At 39.5% G+C, this 16,055-nt stretch overlaps 1 protein-coding gene across 1 annotated transcript in view; it reads right to left on the bottom strand.

The window, feature by feature from the left end:
• The window catches only part of UNC13C (unc-13 homolog C), a 591,853-nt gene that overhangs the window by 270,845 nt on the left and 304,953 nt on the right, over positions 1-16,055 (bottom strand). Inside the window, exon 15 of the mRNA XM_029237965.1 lies at positions 2,921-3,077. Coding sequence (XP_029093798.1) covers positions 2,921-3,077 — 157 coding nt within the window. The remainder of the gene's footprint in view (positions 1-2,920; positions 3,078-16,055) is intronic.

Below are 16,055 nucleotides of genomic sequence, written 5' to 3'. Positions count from 1 at the left end.
AAAACAAAAACAAGAAAATATTAGCTGTAATCCCACCAAGTGGCTACACTATTGGCATTTTGGCACACTTTCTTTCAGGCTTGTTTCTAAACCCGTGTGTGTGTGTGTGTGTGTGTGTGTGTGTGTGTGTGTGTGTGTGTGTGTGTGTGTTCAATGTTGGAATTAGATTATATATAGATTTTTATATGTATATATTTTCATTTGTCATTTTTAATGGGCATTGCTCAATTATATACACTTTTCTTTAAAAGCTTGATTTTTTAATGACTGCATTATATTTTAGGGAATAAATGAACCCTAACTGACACAGCTATTCATACATGCCATTCATTGAAGATCTCTATGAAATTAGGCTTTAACCTCAACTGCTTCACTTAGCAATGACCTCCTAATTGCCAAAGCCAACAGGCTCATTCCTTTCGCCATCTTACTTGAACTTTTTGCAACAGCTGACAATGCAATATACTCCTCTTTTCTTAAAATATTTTTACCTTGTCTTTAATAACGTCAGATTTTTATCATCATTTTTACCCAATTTCTCTAATCATTTTCCTCAGCAAACTTTGCTTCTCTCTCATCTCCACACTCAATGGTTCTGTTCTTTTCACTTTATTCTTGAACATTTTTCATCCAAAGCATGACTTTAAATAACATATGCACACAAAAAGTTTGGATTGGAAAGAGTAATGATTTCCTTTTCTTAAACATTTGTTTGTTTTACAGTCCTCATAGGTAAGAAAACTTTTCCACTGGTTTATTTTTTGAGATTCAAAAATGTCTGGATTACACCGTTGGGAAAGACAAAAAGGGGCCAATATAATAGTGTTCCTGCCTGATTCACAAGTGACAGTATCAACTTCAGAAGTCAGGTAAATAAGAACTTCAGGCCAAGTGAAGGTGGAAAGCTTTATACTTATTATATTTGACTGAGCAACTAGCATTATTTTCAATAGGTAGAGAAAAATTTAGTCAAATTTACACATCAAATCACTAACTTATCAAGATGTAGTTTGAAGAAAGATTTCTTTTTTGACCCTGTCCTACAATACGTTATTTGATTTACAAAGTGAACTTTGTTGTAACTATGTTGCTACTGAAACACTGCAAAGTAGTGAAATCAATCTGGCTTCTCTTCTTTGGGTCAGCATGAAGTAAAGGAGCATACTATCTCATTTTCCTCCAGGTAGCTTTTATGGAAATTAGTCATATAAACACATCTTCTTTCTCAGAGGTAGAAAGGCTCAGTGTTCCACAAGGTTGGCTGATTCTCTACAGTATACCCAGGCAGAATATTAAAAGCAAAACAATTTCATGAGGTTTTTATAACAAAAACTATTCTATGATCTGGTGATGGTCATAACAGTATTTTGTTGAGCTGACTAGGGAATTTTCTTTGGTCCCAGCTCTTACAAGAGCCAATCTGTCTAACAACAGTAGAGGACAGGCAGGAGAGATGAAATCCTCATACCTTATATTTATAGAGCACTTTCAACTCTTACAAACTAGCTTATCTTTTACTTCATTTGATTTTCATCTTAAATTTGAGAAACATGTCAGAGCAATAATTTCTACCCTCATTGAACATATTGAGATATTGAGGCTTGAATGACTGAACTGACTTGTTAAATTTGAATACAGACTCAAACCCCATGACTCTTAACCCAGATAGTGATCTCTTCTACCAGTATTTATTTTGACTGTCGTTAAATAACAATTACTTTTTCTTTTAATTCATTCCAACTCATCTCACATACTTCACATGTGTTTTCTTTTAAACGAAAAGGACAAGAAAAGAGTAAACATAGTAGCACATTTTCTCCCCTATTGGCTTTACACCCTTTTATTAAGCTGGGTCTCATTTGTTTCTACTTTATGACACACACCTCAAAATTTGATTTCTAACAACATGATCAATAACACAAATCTATTCAGTGAACCGATTTGGAAGTGCAGTGAAAAGAGTAACTATGGTGTCATGGAAATCACCTTCCTACAATGGATCTTAGTTTCCTCCACAAACAAATGAGTACAGAACTACCTGTCTCACAGGGTTACTGAACAGAGCTACCGCCTACCAACTGCCCTGGTGAAAACCTTGGGAATCTTTCCAGGCATCTTTCCCTTTCTCTCACTGTTCACATACCTAAAGACAGCAAGTGCTGTTGATTCTATGCCCTGAAAAGCTCTGGAATTTGTCCTTCCTACCCCATCTCCACTAATTCTCAGTTTAGATCTTCACCACTTTACTGGAATTACTGTTTATTTATATCCTATTTCTAGTCTTGTCAATTTCAATTTAATTATGCTTATGGAGAATGGGTTCTAGCACCAGGTACAACAGATAAATACTTGAGACTCCTTAGGATCCTGCATTTTTACTTTTCAGTGTGTTCTTGATGCATTTGATTGTCAGGTGGACAGTTTTAATTAGATACAGATAGTTTTCTTGGCTTCTTTATACTCCTAACATTTTTTTTACTTAGATGATATGCCTTTATCCATCAGTACCAGTAGAAACCAATACGAAGTGCAAATGGAGTCCAAAAGGCTCCAGAGAAGCCAACTGAGCTCACATTTACGAGGGAATGATATCTCCCATGGTTAATCCCAAATTTGCTTACATGGAGGATTTTCTATAAATCCTAGTACTCTATCACAAAACGTATGTTTTCCTCCATTGGAAAAGCCATTCCCGATATGAAGATTTAATTTAATGAAGATACCTACTGACTGTCAAATAAAGGTATTTCACTGAACATGTTTCAAATAAACTTTAAGCTTTAGTCTATTACACTAAGAGATACTCCTTAAGATGTACATTCTGCAGTAAGATTCTAAGAATATCTGGAATCCAAAGCTCCTTGAAAATCTAAGTCCCATAAGTTATGAGGAATTTTCAAGTTCAAAAAATAATACTTACACCAAAGTTGGTAGCGGCAAATCGATCTGAGGCAGAAACCTGTACATTTGTTGTAACAGTTGTGTGAGCATAGAAAGCATTTATATTTGCCAGCAAGGTACTCATTACAGCAGGGACACCGGGGCACATGTATTTAGAAGACAGACATGAAAAGTGCCTGCAAGACAAAAACATTAAGTGCTTTAAAAAGAGAATCTAATTAATTCACATAGCAGCGTATCCTCTAACATCAGCAATTAAGTAATTCCTCTACTCTGTCTATGAAAAGGAGAGAAAACTCTTACAATTACTAATTGAAAGAGAAAGCAATTTCAGCCTTTTAAAAACTTCTCATTCACAAATGTGAAGTGGCTTAATTAGAATGTGATTTGCCACAAGGATATGTGCATAATTTCTTTCAACTGGGAGTGTTGTGTGTACACACAAAAAGTGCAATTTCCAGTGGAATCTAACACTGTCGAAAAGCAATAATCCAGGAGTTTCCCTTTCTCTGGCAACTCTGTCCTCAATTACTTCAGTTCCTGAAATGTTGAATTGCAACCAGAATGTTCTTTCACACTTGTATTCCTCTCACACCAATAAGGTAAACAAGAGGCCCTCCTTTCATTGCACACTGATTGAACAAGTCAACTTAACATCTGACCTGAGTCCAGTTTGTGAGCTTTTGTTATTAAGGAGTATCTTCCACAAGCAGTTTTGTTTATTGAGGTTTTGCTAAAGCCAGAATTTAATTAAGCAAACAAATGAACAGTGAAGACAAACTGAATTATGCCAGCTTTATGCTTAAAGACCATTTCTTTTAAACATTGAATAACAGTATCATTTACAGACATCGGAAGCATCAAGTGTTCAATTCCATTACTTCTCTCAGGAAAATTTGTTTCATTTGAATTCTAACAAAAGACTTAAAAATTGAAAGCACAACTTGTGATAAAAGTGAAAAGATAAAATACCCATGGAAGAAAGCAATTTTCATTACCTAATCTGATCCTATTTTGCTCTCATATCTCAGTAATTTATCCAACACCAAGGCATCTCTGAATTTTGTATTATTGAACACAAGCACAGAATGTACCCACATAAATAAATGCTCCAAGTGGCAGCTCAAAAGAAATGGATGGAGGTCCTGGAAATGTTGCTTTTCTTAGACTTTAGCCAGGCCACTCATCTAACTTCGATTAGCTAATAAATGTAGGCTAAATTATTTTTATTTATTTATTTATTTTTTGGTGGTACGTGGGCCTCTCATTGTTGTGGCCTCTCCCGTTGCGGAGCACAGGCTCTGGGCACGCAGGCTCAGCGGCTCCGCGGCATGTGGGATCCTCCCGGACTGGGGCACAACCCGTGTCCCCTGCATCAGCAGGCGGACTCTCAACCACTGAGCCACCAGGGAAGCCCTAGGCTACATTTTTAAACACGGATCTTTGAGGATCATGAAGAGCAAAGTATGCCATGAGAGTTACATGATCTGTGTGATGTAACCCTGGAATTAGATGATCACTACTTTCTTCTTTTAGGTAAATGATGCATATTTTGACTTTATTATACACTACTTATAATTTATATCTATTAAGAATACCATAAGTGACATAAATATATTAAAAATAGAAATTAAATAAAAACTAGCATATGGTATCACATTTCTTTCTTTTTTCATAACTGTCAAATAATTAGATTTGTTAGACCCAAGTCAGAGGTCAAGAGATATGGAATGTGCAATGCCTAAATGGGATAGTGTGGGAGATGGCAAAAGGGAAATATACATACCTAGGTGGGAACAAGAGATAGACAATCACCAACTGTCAAAATAAACTGGTGAGGAACTCAAAGACCAGAAGTTTATTTTCCTCAGCATGCATTATCTATTTAAAGAGATTCTGGAGGTCACCAGAATGAATAATCTTGTTCTTGGTTTTAAACCAGAATTAGTATTCTCCTAATGCAGGTGTGTTACTTAGTCTGTACTGCTTGCAGCTGCCACCCAGTGATTTCTGTTGTCTGGTAAGAGCAGTAGCAACAGCTCAGCAGGTACTTTAAGTAGAACAATGGAGGAACATATGAATATTCTGCTTAAGGCGTTCCACGGTGTGAATTTGATAAGTGAAATAGAAAGTTCTATTTTGAAGATGATGCAATTATAAGGCATCTTAGGGAAAAATGAGTGCCATATGGGAAGACCAGGGATATCAACAACCAAGCTTTGTCTATTTTATACTTTGACTTGATTCAGCCAATATCTTAATGATGAAAATGCCCTATGAAATTGTGGCTTTGCAATCCCAAAGCAATGTTTTATAACCAAAATGGGAGGTTTAACAAATAATTTATGTTAGATATGAAAATTTATGGGTAATATAGGCAAAAAGCTATGTAAATAAATGTAATTTAGGGTTTCTTAGTTTAATGAAATATTTGCTATGTGTTTATAATTTAATGTTAATACATATTATTCATAAACAATTAGAAAACAGGAAAATAAACTGCCATTCACACTGCTGTTCTCTAAAAAATAAATTCAATTTATAGCCAAATAGTATAATTATAATACTTTCTCTTATCAGAATTGATGAAAAATAGAATTATAATTGATTCTATTGTTTTTCTACTCCTTAACCTTTCATTTTTTTTTAATGTTAAGGGCATCTGGGCAAAGTATTCTCCCTTTAACAACTACACATTTACTATATTTCTGGGACTATTCTTCCTGATAGGGATCTTGAGTTGATTAAAACATGGTCCTGGTGTAAAAAATTAATGTATACCCTAATTGAGAGGCATGCACCTTAAAACCTCATTTTGTTACACAAGAGAAAGTGCTGTTACAGAGGTATGTAAGGGTTTGAGTGGGCCATGGGATGGAGGAATGAGGCCTGGAGATGGATGGCAAAGGTCCAAAGGTTGAGTTGAGTCCACTAGTGGTGAACCTAGTATACGAGAAGTCAGAGGGAAACATCTGAGTCAAGGTCTAGAGGATGAGTGATTATGTAATGGCCATGGTAGAGTGGAGAGTTTAGTGTCCCTAGAATTTACTTTGATAGGTATTTACTGAACATGTCTGAAAGCCAGATACTGTATTAGATACTGGGTATACAGTAATGAGTTTACTTACAGATTAGTGGGAGAATCAGTGACACAAGAAATGTAATACAATTTTGAGAAAGTTATGAAAAAGAAAAGCATAACAGTGCTATGAAACACCAAATTAGAGTGTGTGTATTGTACCCTGGTGGTGGGGGCGCTGTCTAGGAAGACTTCTTGAAATGATGCTGGGCTAAGAGTCAATGTATGACTAAGAGATAGCCAGAGCGAGCACAGGGCTTGCTATTGCTGATAGATAAAGAATATAAATATTCCAAAGGAATGGAATAATTAAAACCGAGCCACAATGGAAAGAAACAAAATATTGTTTACAATGAACCCTAGCAATTTTAGGCTGGTGGAGCCCAAATTTCCAGGAGCACATTCTAGACCATTATATGACCAGAGGCAAAGTGAGGGGTATGTATGATAGTCTTGTGCAATATGGTAGGCAAGCTGGACCTATTATATAGGTCAGAAGATTTTTTCAAACAAGACTCAAAATCTTAGAGTCAATATTAAGTGAAAAATTACCTCCAACAATCTCTCATTGTTTACATGGGGTAGGAAGTGACATCATCAGAGTTGAGTTTAAAATAGATTTGGTGGGAGGGGATTTTAGGAGGAGGGCTTAAGGAAGGTGAGACTGAGAAAAGAGTCCAATTAGGAGGCTATAAAGGGAAGAGATGATGGGTGTCTGAACTAAGACAGTAGCTGTAGAGATAGGGAGGAGGGAATATATTTTAAAAATATTAAGAGAGGAAAACTGTCAGGACTCAGTGCTTGATACGGAGTGAAAGAGAAGAAAGAGAAGTGATGAAATTCCAAGGCTTCGGTGTGGAAGGCTGGGTGAGGGGGGCTTCTGCCCAGTAAGCTGGGAACTAAAAAGGAGAAAAAGGGGTTGTAACGTCGGGTCATGTGTCCAGTCGAGTTTGAGCTTAAGGTGCTTGTAGGATTTCCATAAAGTAATGTCCACCGGGTTACTGGAGACCTGGGCTGGACACTTAGATCTGGGGATCACTTCAAAACCACGAAAATGGGTAAGATCATCCAGGGGAATTATACAGAATGAAGAACAGTGTCAGGAAATGAAACCTGGGAAACACCGATATATAAGGGACTAGTGGAAGACGAATAAGTAAATTCTATGACTGGGATCAAACTTAAAATGATAGGGACTTCCCTGGTGGTGCAGTGATTAAGAAACTGACTGCCAATGCAGGGGACACAGGTTTGAGCACTGGTCCAGGAAGATCCCACATACTGTGGAACAACTGAGCCCGGGTGCCACAACTACTGAGCCCACGTGCCACAACTACCAAAGCTCACACACCTAGAGCCTGTGCTCCGCAACAAGAGAAGCCACTGTAATGAGAAGCCCACGCAGAGCAACGAAAAGCAGCCCCTGCTCGCCGCAACTAGAGAAAGCCCGTGCGCAGCAACGAAGACCCAATGCAGCCAAAAATAAATAATAAATAGATTTTTTAAAAAGTATGTCCTTTAAAAAAAAAAAAAAAAAAGATAGGTCAAAGGAAAGCCAGGGCAATGGAATTAGGGAAAACATTGGGATAGGAGGTTTGAAGGATGAAGGATGATTGATGCTGATAGGTGCATTGAAAGAGTCTTATAAGAACATAAAATAACTATTGGACTTGACAAATAAACATCATTGTGACAGCAACAACATCAGTGTTAGTGGAGTAACAGGGGGTTGCACCGAGATGGAATAGGATGAAAAGTGAGAAGTAGCAGAAGATGACCAAGGAAAAATGGATCAAGGATAGATTTTGCTGGTCTTTAGCTAAGGAGCTTTGATTTTCTCATGTGAACTACTCAGAGTTAGCTGAAATTCTCACAGAGGGAAGGGATACTGTCAGATGAATTTAGAAAGATGACCCTGAAAGGGTGTAAAAATGTATTGAAATGAGTAGGTACTGGAAGCAGAAAAACAATTTAGGAGATGTAGAAGCAAAAAAGGACATTTCTGCCCCACTTCCAATATGACTAAGCCTTCACATACCACAGTCATAAGGAACAAAATATTTTCCACCTTGAGATAATCTGAAAATCACAGAATCACATTATTTCTGGTCTCCAAAATATAAAACCTCAAATATTTCTCTAACAACCTGAAGTTCCTAACACAACAGTTTTGAACTGGAGTTTAGCCATGCTATATCTGGAAATGTATTAAATCTCATTATACGACCTCTGAAAGTATTAAAACCAGGTGGAAAGCTGCTGTTTCCACCAAGAACAGCATAAGAACACCATGTAAACTAGGTAGGCTTAGGAATGTTACGTTTTTGTTTGGGTTGGTTTGGTTTTGCCAGTGCTTCTCAGTCTCATTCCCTCTCTGTACTTGTTGTAATTAAATATTTCTTTCCGTTTCTAATTTTTTTCTCCCTAAGGTCACAGAGCAGTGAGATGATTAAGGATTAGAGTTCAGGCAACGTAAGCTCAGAAGCATCTTTCTTAACCACCAGGGTGATCTTCTCTTAATTTATCCTCCTCCCTCTCTAACGCTGTATATTACTTGTGTATGTATCTGTTTCTTCCAGAATGTGTTTAGTTCATGCTTAATTGTCATCTAATCCAGCCCACTTCTAGCATAGTGTTTTCTTGTACACAGGAGTTGGCCCATAAGTATTTAATGAAAACAAGTGACAGCGATATGAGTTAACGGTATTTATGTAGCGTCAGTGTATAGGACATGTGCTTGTTTACTTTGAGTATGACAGTTTATCACAACATCCAATTGCGTTGAGAACATTGGGCTGAAGTGCATAGCAGTTAATGTCATAATGATCACAACTTTGAAAGTGAATTGTATTCTGATTTTAATTGGTACACTGAGAGTAGTATTTTAAATTTTCCAGAGCATTAGGCATGCATTCATCTTAGAGACCGGACAGAAATATTGTACTTTCTGATTCAGATTTAACTGAGATGACTTCTGGGGTATGATGCGAGGTAGCCAGCTGTTCATGATCTACCCCTCTGAACCTCCCATGGAAATGGCCATGAAAACAAAAATAAATGATGTAAAGTCATAGCAGCACTGGAAATTAGGGGTATCAATCAAAGATTTCCCTCTATCTGGGAGGGACTTTGCCTAAGTTTAGGGCAGCTGGATAGACTGAGAGATATTCGGTGACTATCCTGGTCTAAACTCCTAAAATATTCACCTGACTAGAGAAGAAACGGGAAGATATTTCTGGGAACCATACACTGTACACCCCCATATCAGAAATGCGAGGTCTAGGCGGCTGGCCAGCAAGGCTTTTGATCACTTTCCTATTCCATGGTAATGGCTTCCAGACGCAATAAAGCTGTCACGTGTTTCCCACATCTTCTCACTTTACATCCATTAAAGAGTACACAACTCCCAAGACTGCAATACAACCTGTGCAATGGGAATGGGCAACGGGATTAGAAGCTAGTTAGAAGAAAGGGTTGGAAAAACACTGGGAATAGTATACCGTGGGGATTATCTATAACCTTTTATGTTCTGCTATAGCAAGACAAGAATTCACAAGTTGTTTACATTATCCAGGAAAAGAAATCCAGCTCTCATACTTAAAGAGCCCACCAATAGGAGCAGGTAAATATCTTTGCCCAATCTAAAAGCAAACTGCATTAGAATAAAGTCATGGCACACAGGGAACCTTTTTAGAGGCTCACCTGCCATTATAAGATCTGCAGGTGAGTACTGGTAATACGTTGGTGGTCGACAAATACTGATTCAAAGGACCCTGTAGGTTGCCAAACAAGCAGAATGCAAACATCTTTGTACATTATCTCAACAGGCATACAAGCGCTTGTGTGTGCATGCAAACACACACACACACACACACACTTATACAGCAAAAATAACCAAATAAAATGGTCACAGTGTTATCTCTGGGTGGAGCTACAAACTTTTGTTATTTAAAAAAATATATCCTTTTTTTTCGGAGGGGAATTTGGCAGAAGAGTAAGACACGGAGATCACCTTCCTCCCCACAGATACACCAGAAATACATCTACACATGGAACAACTCCTACAGAACACCTACTGAATGCTGGCAGAAGACTTCAGACCTCCCAAAAGGCAAGAAAGTCCCCAAGTACATGGGTAGGGCAAAAGAAAAAAGAATAAACAGAGACAAAAGGATAGGGACGGGACCTGCACCAGTGAGAGGGAGCTGAGAAGGAGGAAAGGTTTCCACACACTAGGAAGCCCCTTCGCGGACGGAGACTGCGGGTGGCGGAGGGGGAAGCTTCGGAGCAGCGGAAGAGAACACAGCAACAGGAGTGCAGAGGGCAAAGCGGAGAGATTCCCGCACAGAGGATCGGTGCCGACCAGCACTCACCAACACGAGAGGCTTGTCTGCTCACCCGCCGGGGCGGGCGGGGCTGGGAGCAGAGGCTCCGGCTTTGGTTGGAGCGCAAGGAGAGGACTGGGGTTGGCGGCGTGAACACAGCCTGAAGGGGTTAGTGCACCACGGCCAGCCGGGAGGAAATCCGGGGAAAAGTCTGCACCTGACGAAGAGGCAAGAGACTTTTTCTTCCCTCTTTGTTTCCTGGTGCGCGAGGAGAGGGGATTAAGAGCGCTGCTTAAAGGAGCTACAGAGACGGGCGCGAGCTGCGGCTAACAGAGCAGACCCCAGAGACGGGCGTGAGACGCTAAGGCTGCTGCTGCCGCCACCAAGAAGCCTGTGTGCGAGCACAGGTCTATCCACACACCCCATCCGGGGAGCCTGTGCAGCCCGCCACTGCCAGGGTCCTGGGATCCAGGGACAACTCCCCCGGGAGAACGCACAGTGTGCCTCAGGCTGGTGCAACTTCACACCGGCCTGTGCCACCGCAGGCTCGCCCGGCACTCCGTGCCCCTCCCTCTCCCCGGCCTCAGTGAGCCGGATCTCCCAAATCAGCGGCTCCTTTAACCCCGTCCTGTCTAAGCGAAGAACAGACGCCCTCCGCCAACCTACACACAGAGGCAGGGCCAAATCCAAAGCTAAACCCCGGGAGCTGTGACAACAAAGAAGAGAGAGGGAAATCTCTCTCAGCAGCCTCAGAAGCAGCGGATTAAATCTCCACAATCAACTTGATGTTCCCTGCATCTGTGGAATACCTGAATAGACAACGAATCATCCCAAATCGAGGAGGTGGACTTTGAGAGCAAGATTTATTATTTTTTCCCCTTTTCCTCTTTTTGTGAGTGTGTATGTGTATGCTTCTGTGTGAGATTTTGTCTGTAGAGCTTTGCTTCCACCATTTGTCCTAGGGTTCTATCCGTCCGCCTTTTTTATTCTTTAAAAAAATTTATTTTCTTAATAATTAATTTTAATAACTTTATTTTATTTTATCTTACTTTATTTTATCTTTTCTTTCCCTCCCTCCCTCCTTCCTTTCCCTCCCTCCTTCCTTTCCCTCCCTCCTTCCTCCCTCCCTCCCTCCTTTCCTTTCCCTCGCTCCCTCCCTCCCTTCCTTCCTTTCTACTTTTTCCCCCTTTTATTCTGAGCCGAGTGGATGAAAGGCTCTTGGTGCGGCAGCCAGGAGTCAGTGCTGTGCGTCTGAGGTGGGAGAGCCAACTTCAGGACACTGGTCCACAAGAGACCTCCCAGCTCCACGTAATAACAAACGGCGAAAAACTCCCAGAGATCCCCATCTCAACGCCAGCACCCAGCTTCACTCAATGAGCAGCAAGCTACAGTGCTGGACACGCTATGCCAAACAACTAGGAAAACAGGGACACAACCCCACCCATTAGCAGAGAGGCTGCCTAAAATCATAATAAGTCCACAGACACCCCAAAACACACCAACAAACATGGACCTGCCGACCAGAGAGACAAGATCCAGCCTCATCCACCAGAACACAGGCACTAGTCCCCTCCACCAGGAAGCCTACACAACCCACTGAACCAACTTTAGCCACTGGGGACAGACACCAAAAACAACGGGAACTACGAACCTGCAGCCTGCAAAAAGGAGACCCCAAACACAGTAAGATAAGCAAAATGAGAAGACACAAAAACACAGAGCAGATGAAGGAGCAAGATAAAAACCCACCAGACCTAATAAATGAAGAGGAAATAGGCAGTCTACCTGAAAAAGAATTCAGAATAATGATAGTAAACATGATCCAAAATCTTGGAAATAGAATAGACAAAATGCAAGAAACATTTAACAAGGACCTAGAAGAACTAAAGATGAAACAAGCAACGATGAACAACACAATAAATGAAATTAAAAATACTCTAGATGGGATCAATAGCAGAATAACTGAGGCAGAAGAACGCATAAGTGACCTGGAAGATAAAATAGTGGAAATAACTACTGCAGAGCAGAATAAAGAAAAAAGAATGAAAAGAACTGAGGACAGTCTCAGAGACCTCTGGGACAAAATTAAATGCACCAATATTCGAATTATAGGGGTTCCAGAAGAAGAAGAGAAAAAGAAAGGGACTAAGAAAATATTTGAAGAGATTATAGTTGAAAACTTCCCTAATATGGGAAAGGAAATAGTTAATCAAGTCCAGAAAGCACAGAGAGTCCCATACAGGATAAATCCAAGGAGAAATATGCCAAGACACATATTAATCAAACTGTCAAAAATTAAATACAAAGAAAGCATATTAAAAGCAGCAAGGGAAAAACAACAAATAACACACAAGGGAATCCCCATAAGGTTAACAGCTGATCTCGCAGCAGAAACTCTGCAAGCCAGAAGGGCGTGGCAGGACATACTGAAAGTGGTGAAGGAGAAAAACCTGCGAACAAGATTACTCTACCCGGCAAGAATCTCATTCAGATTTGATGGAGAAATTAAAACCTTTACAGACAAGCAAAAGCTGAGAGAGTTCAGCACCACCAAACCAGCTTTACAACAAATGCTAAAGGAACTTCTCTAGGCAAGAAACACAAGAGAAGGAAAATACCTATATTAAGGAACCCAAAACAATTTAGAAAATGGGAATAGGAACATACATATCGGTAATTACCTTAAATGTAAATGGACTAAATGCTCCCTCCAAAAGACACAGATTGGCTGAATGGATGCAAAAACAAGACCCATATATGTGCTGTCTACAAGAGACTCACTTCAGACCTAGAGACACATACAGACTGAAAGTAAGGGCATGGAAAAAGATATTCCATGCAAATGGAAACCAAAAGAAAGCTGGAGTAGCAATTCTCATCAGACAAAACAGACTTTAAAAGACTATTAGAGGGCTTCCCTGGTGGCGCAGTAGTTGAGAGTCCACCTGCCGATGCAGGGGACACGGGTTCGTGCCCCGGTCCGGGAAGATCCCACGTGCCGCGGAGCGGCTGGGCCCGTGAGCCATGGCTGCTGAGCCTGCGTGTCCGGAGCCTGTGCTCCGCAACAGGAGAGGCCACAACAGTGAGAGGCCCACGTATCGCAAAAAAAAAAAAAAAAAAAAAAAGACTATTAGAAGAGACAAAGAAGGACACTACATAATGATCAAGGAATCGATCCAAGAAGAAGATATAACAATTGTAAAATTTTATGCTCCCAACATAGGAGCACCTCAATACATAAGGCAAATACTAACAGCCATAAAAGGGGAAATCGACAGTAGCACATTCATAGTAGGGGACTTTAACACCCCACTTTCACCAATGGACAGATCATGCAAAATGAAAATAAATAAGGAAACACAAGCGTTAAATGATACATTAAACAAGACGGACTTAATTGATATTTATAGGACATTCCATCCAAAAACAACAGAATACACATTATTCTCAAGTGCTCATGGAACATTCTCCAGGATAGATCATATCTTGGGTCACAAGTTAAGCCTTCGTAAATTTAAGAAAATTGAAATTGTATCAAGTATCTTTTCTGACCACAACGCTATGAGACTAGATATCAATTACAGGAAAAGATCTGTAAAATATACAAACACATGGAGGCTGAACAATACACTACTTAATAACGAAGTGATCACTGAAGAAATCAAAGAGGAAATAAAAAAAATACCCAGAAGCAAATAACAATGGAGACACGATGACACAAAACCTATGGGATGCAGCAAAAGCAGTTCTAAAAGGGAAGTTTATAGCAATACAATCCTACCTAAAGAAACAGGAAACATCTTGAATAAACAACATAACCTTGTACCTAAAGCAATTAGAGAAAGAAGAACAAAAAAACCCCAAAGTTGGCAAAAGGAAAGAAAACGTAAAAATCAGATCAGAAATAAATGAAAAAGAAATGAGGGAAACGATAGCAAAGATAAATAAAACTAAAAGCCGCTTCTTTGAGAAGATAAACAAAATTGGTAAACCATTAGCCAGACTCATCAAGAAGCAAAGGGAGAAGACTCAAATCAATAGAATTAGAAACGAAAAAGGAGAAGTAACAATTGACACTGCAGAAATACAAAAGATCATGAGAGATTACTACAAGCAACTCTATGCCAATAAAATGGACAACCTCAAAGAAATGGACAAATCCTTAGACATGCACAACCTGCCAAGACTGAATCAGGAAGAAAGAGAAAATATGAACAGACCAAACACAAGCACTGAAATTGAAACTGTGATTAAAAATCTTCCAACAAACAAAAGCCCAGGACCAGATGGCTTCACAGGCGAATTCTATCAAACATACTGAGAAGAGCTAACACCCATCCTTCTCAAACTCTTCCAAAATAGAGCAGAGGGAGGAACACTCCCAAACTTATTCTACGAGGCCACCATCACCCTGATACCAAAACCAGGCAAGGATGTCACAAAGAAAGAAAACTACAGGCCAGTATTACTGATGAACATAGATGCAAAAATCCTCAACAAAATACTACAAAACAGAATCCAACAGCACATTAAAAGGGTCATACACCATGATCACGTGGGGTTTATTCCAGGAATGCAAGGATTCTTCAATATACGCAAGTCAATCAACATGATACACCATATTAACAAATTGAAGGAGAAAAACCATGTGATCATCTCAATAGATGCAGAGAAAGCTTTCGACCAAATTTTACACCCATTTATGATAAACACCCTGCAGAAAGTAGGCACAGAGGGAACTTCTCTCAACATAATAAAGGCCATATATGACAAACCCACAGCCAACATCGTCCTCAATGGTGAAAAACTGAAAGCATTTCCACTAAGATCAGAAAGAAGACAAAGTTGCCCACTCTCACCACTGTTATTCAACAAAGTTTTGGAAGTTTTAGCCACAGCAATCAGAGAAGAAAAGGAAATAAAAGGAATCCAAATCAGAAAAGAAGAAGTAAAGCTGTCACTGTTTGCAGATGACATGATACTATACATAGAGAATCCTAAAGATGCTACCAGAAAACTACTAGAGCTAGTCAATGAATTTGGTAAAGTAGCAGGATACAAAATGCACAGAAATCTCTGGCATTCCTATATACTAATGATGCTGAGAGTGAAATCAAGAAAACACTCCCATTTACCACTGCAACAAAAAGAATAAAATATCTAGGAATAAAACTACCCAAGGAGACAAAAGACCTGTATGCAGAAAATTATAAGACATTGATGAAAGAAATTAAAGATGATCCAAATAGATGGAGAGATATACCATGTTCTTGGATTGGAAGAATCAACATTGTGAAAATGACTCGACTACCCAAAGCAATCTACAGATTCAATGCAATCCCTATCAAACTACCACTGGCATTTTTCACAGAACTAGAACAAAAAATTTCACAATTTGTATGAAAACACAAACAACCCCGAATAGCAAAAGCAATCCTGAGAACGAAAAACAGAGCTGGAGGAATCAGGCTCCCTGACCTCAGACTATACTACAAAGCTACAGTAATCAAGACAGTATGGTACTGGCACAAAAACAGAAAGATAGATCAATGGAACAGAATAGAAAGCCCAGAGATAAACCCACGCACATATGGTCACCTTATCTTTGATAAAGGAGGCAGGAATGTACAGTGGAGAAAGGACAGACTCTTCAATAAGTGGTGCTGGGAAAACTGGACAGGTACATGTAAAAGTATGAGATTAGATCACTCCCTAACACCATACACACAAAGAAAGCTCAAAATGGATTA

This window comes from Monodon monoceros, unplaced genomic scaffold, assembly GCF_005190385.1.
Source record: "Monodon monoceros isolate NGI ecotype Baffin Bay Population unplaced genomic scaffold, NGI_Narwhal_1 Super_Scaffold_21, whole genome shotgun sequence".
Lineage (NCBI taxonomy): Eukaryota > Metazoa > Chordata > Mammalia > Artiodactyla > Monodontidae > Monodon > Monodon monoceros.
The sequence above is the reverse complement of the archived record's forward strand: the minus strand, read 5'-3'. Positions and strand labels throughout refer to the sequence as shown.